A 3,130-nucleotide genomic window follows, 5' to 3' on the forward strand; every position below is an offset into this window, starting at 1 on the left:
CTTACCTCCCCGCCTGGTCCGAGGACGCCCGGGAGCCGGGCTGCCCCACGCCGGGCAGACCTCGTAGCCGAGATTCCTGGCCCGGCCATAGCCACCCAAGCAGTGGGTCGGGCCGCTCTGGGTCCATGACATCAAGGTAGCCAGGGCCCGAGGTACCGAACGCACTGGCCAGTCGCTGGCTGAGGGGCGGCCAGGAGCACGGGGAAGCTTGGCTTCCCCTCGCAGGGCTCTCAGCTGCCCCACCCCCAGCCCTGGGCTCCGGTTGAAAGAAGATGAAACACAAGATGAACGCCCCACACATGCAGCCTGCTTGTTGCTGTGCAGTCCCCCCGGGTCATGTGGCGAACCAGACCCAGACGAGGCGCGCCCGCTCCCATCTCTGCGGCCCCCAACGCTCTGCCCCCCAAGCCTGGGTCCTGTCACCGTGAGAACTGCCCGGAGAGCATCGTGAGAATCGCCCCTCGGGTGGGTTTGGTCCTTTTGTTGAGTGACTTTCTCCTGCCCTTGGGGACATTCCCAGGCTCCAACTCTCCCAATGACATTGCTGTTTCCATGGGAACCAGGCTGCTTCAAAGAGGCAAGATGTGGAAGGATACAGAGGCAGGCCGAGCGGGAGGACAGGAGCGGCAGGGTGAGTGCCAGGCGAGGAGGGAGGACCGGCTCCTCCACACCCAGAGGGAGCAGGGTGGGGGACGTGGCTAACGGGGGATGCCCTCCCTCCCCGCCGACCCGGGCCCGGGAGGCCGGTGGCGCTAGCCCACTGCTCGGGAGAAGTTGTGCCCGGCTCTCCGCCCCGTCCTCTGCGGCGGGTCGTTGAGACAAAGGCGCCGCAGTCTGCAGCTGTGGCTCAGCAGCCTCTGTGCGTGGAATGCAAAACCGTTCCCAAGCCTCAGCCGGCTGGTGTGCGCAGCGGGGAGGGAGGCTGAGCAAGGGGACCTGGGGGGCGTGACCTTCCGAGGGAGGACCCGGGAGCCAAGGCCACATGGCCACACCAGACAAGCTGACTCCCCCACCCGGGAACCCCGAGAGCCCCAGGAGGTGCCGGGGACGCTGCTGGCTCCCCAGGGGCAGCGAGGGCTCCGCAGGGCGCACTCTGGTGGGAGCTTCCTCTGAAGGTGAAACTCAGACCTCCACTAGGATGGGCCATGGTTTCCCACAGAGACCCCGCCTCCCGGCTCCATCCATCATGTGGTCTCCCCAGTGACATGAGGAGCAACATCACAGGCGCTCCCATGTCCGGTGGCCCTTCGCCAACCACACGGTCTTGTCACCATTATTTCGTCCCTTTTTTTGTTTGGTTTTAAGTATATTTTTGTTGATTTCAGAGAGGAAGGAAGAGGAAGAGAGAGAGAGAAACATCAGTGATGAGAGAGAATCATGGATCAGCTGCCCCCTCACACCCCCTACTGGGGATCAAGCCCGCAACCCGGGCCTGTGCCCTGACCGGGAATCCAACCGTGACCTCCTGGTTCATAGGTCGACCACTGAGGCACCGTGGCCGGGCCACCATTGTTTCCTGATCACAGCAGCTCCTTCTGGCCGTGGCTCGGTAACGCCACTCAGAACGGGGTGGCGGGGGGGAGAGGGGGGACGACACATCCTTCTATGAGTGACCTCAGTGCTGTGGTCATTTATAGGAAACAACGTCACAGGAAGGAACTGGAAGTCAAGTTTTCATGCCAAAGGCACAACATTCATGCTTTCTACATGTTACTCTCCTGTCAGAACATCAAGACCTCCAGGATTTGAATTCTTCACACGCCTCCAAAAAGACCAAGAAAAAGGAACATTGGGAATGACACTTAAAAAAGACGTCCATGCCCTGGCCAGTTTGGCTCAGTGGATAGAGCCGTCGGCCTGTGGACTGAAGGGTCCGGGTTTGATTCCGGTCAAGGGCACATGCCCAGGTTGTGGGCTCGATCCCCAGTGGGGGATGTGCAGGAGGCAGCCAATCCATGATTCTCTCTCATCGATGTTTCTCTCTCTCCCCCTCTCCCTTCTTCTCTGAAATCGATACGATGTATTTTTTAAAAAGACACCCAGGCTCTAGAAACGCTCCTCCCAGGACCGACAGAAACAAGTCCCCGAGAGCCTGAGGCCAGGAGCGGACGAAGGCAGCTCCCCGCACATCGGCCCGACCCACGAATCTCCCAGGACCGGCCCGGGCTCCCCGGCAGGTTACCCCCCTCTGGCGAGGGCCGTGGACAGAGCAATCCCTGAGGAGGCATGGGCTGGTGCTGCGGACAGTGTCCTGAGAGCCACTGCACTCTCTGTGTCTTTTCTGGACGGTGTTCCAAGGAGACAGAAATCAAGGTAGAAGGGAAAAGCCACGACCCAAACCCCACCACCTCTGCCGCCCCCGGTCAGACTGACTTGGCTCGAGCGGCTGCTCTCTGCTGGGTCCGGCCCCAGGAGAAGGGCCTCACGCTGACTGCACACGCTCGGCCCCAGCTCGGCCCGGCCGGGGGCTCAGGGGCGTGGTCAGCCGTGGTCTCTCCTCCCAAGTAGGTTTAAGGACACACTCTCTCCCCCCCAAAACTCCTCAAGCAGCAAAGGCCCCCCCGAAACCCTTCCCTTTGCCTCTATTTTAAAATATATATGTATTTTTTATTGATTTCAGAGAGGAAGGAAGAGGGAGAGAAAGATGATGAGAGAGAATCATGGATCAGCTGCCTCCTGCACGCCCCACACTGGGGGTCAAGCCCGAAACCCGGGCCTGTGTCCCTGACCCGAATGGAACCCGGGACCCTTCAGTCCACAGGCCGGCGCTCTATCCCCTGAGCCACACTGGCCAGAGCCCTTATGCCTTTAGAGTTAGCGGTTGGATCAAGGACACGACCCTGAGAGGAAACACGGTCTTGTCCCCGAGGACCCGCTCCACGACGGGTCCCGGGCAGCGCCTTTGGGCGGCACTTTCGCAGCAGCTGCTGCCCGGGGTCCTCTGACCACAGGGTCCCTCGGAGGCTGGGCCCGTCCCTCCCGGGCGGGGCTCCTCACACACACTGGCCGCACCCTCGCCCTCACCTGCAGAAGGCGCCCAGCTGCTCCACCAGGTAGCACTGGCCGCCGTTGTGACAGTAGCTGGGGAGCAGGTCGCACACCGACCGGCAGGAGCTGTTGTGCCGCACGA

At 61.6% G+C, this 3,130-nt stretch overlaps 1 protein-coding gene across 1 annotated transcript in view; it reads right to left on the reverse strand.

Moving 5' to 3' along the window:
* CSPG5 (chondroitin sulfate proteoglycan 5 (neuroglycan C)) overlaps positions 1 to 3,128 on the reverse strand; it is a gene marked incomplete at its 5' end in the record, with an annotated part of 6,546 nt that extends 3,418 nt beyond the window's left edge. Inside the window, one exon of the mRNA XM_005867218.2 lies at positions 3,025 to 3,128. Coding sequence (XP_005867280.1) covers positions 3,025 to 3,128 — 104 coding nt within the window. The remainder of the gene's footprint in view (positions 1 to 3,024) is intronic.
* Between the last annotated feature and the right edge of the window lie 2 nt (positions 3,129 to 3,130).

The sequence above is a fragment of the Myotis brandtii genome, unplaced genomic scaffold, assembly GCF_000412655.1.
Source record: "Myotis brandtii unplaced genomic scaffold, ASM41265v1 scaffold246, whole genome shotgun sequence".
Classification (NCBI taxonomy): domain Eukaryota; kingdom Metazoa; phylum Chordata; class Mammalia; order Chiroptera; family Vespertilionidae; genus Myotis; species Myotis brandtii.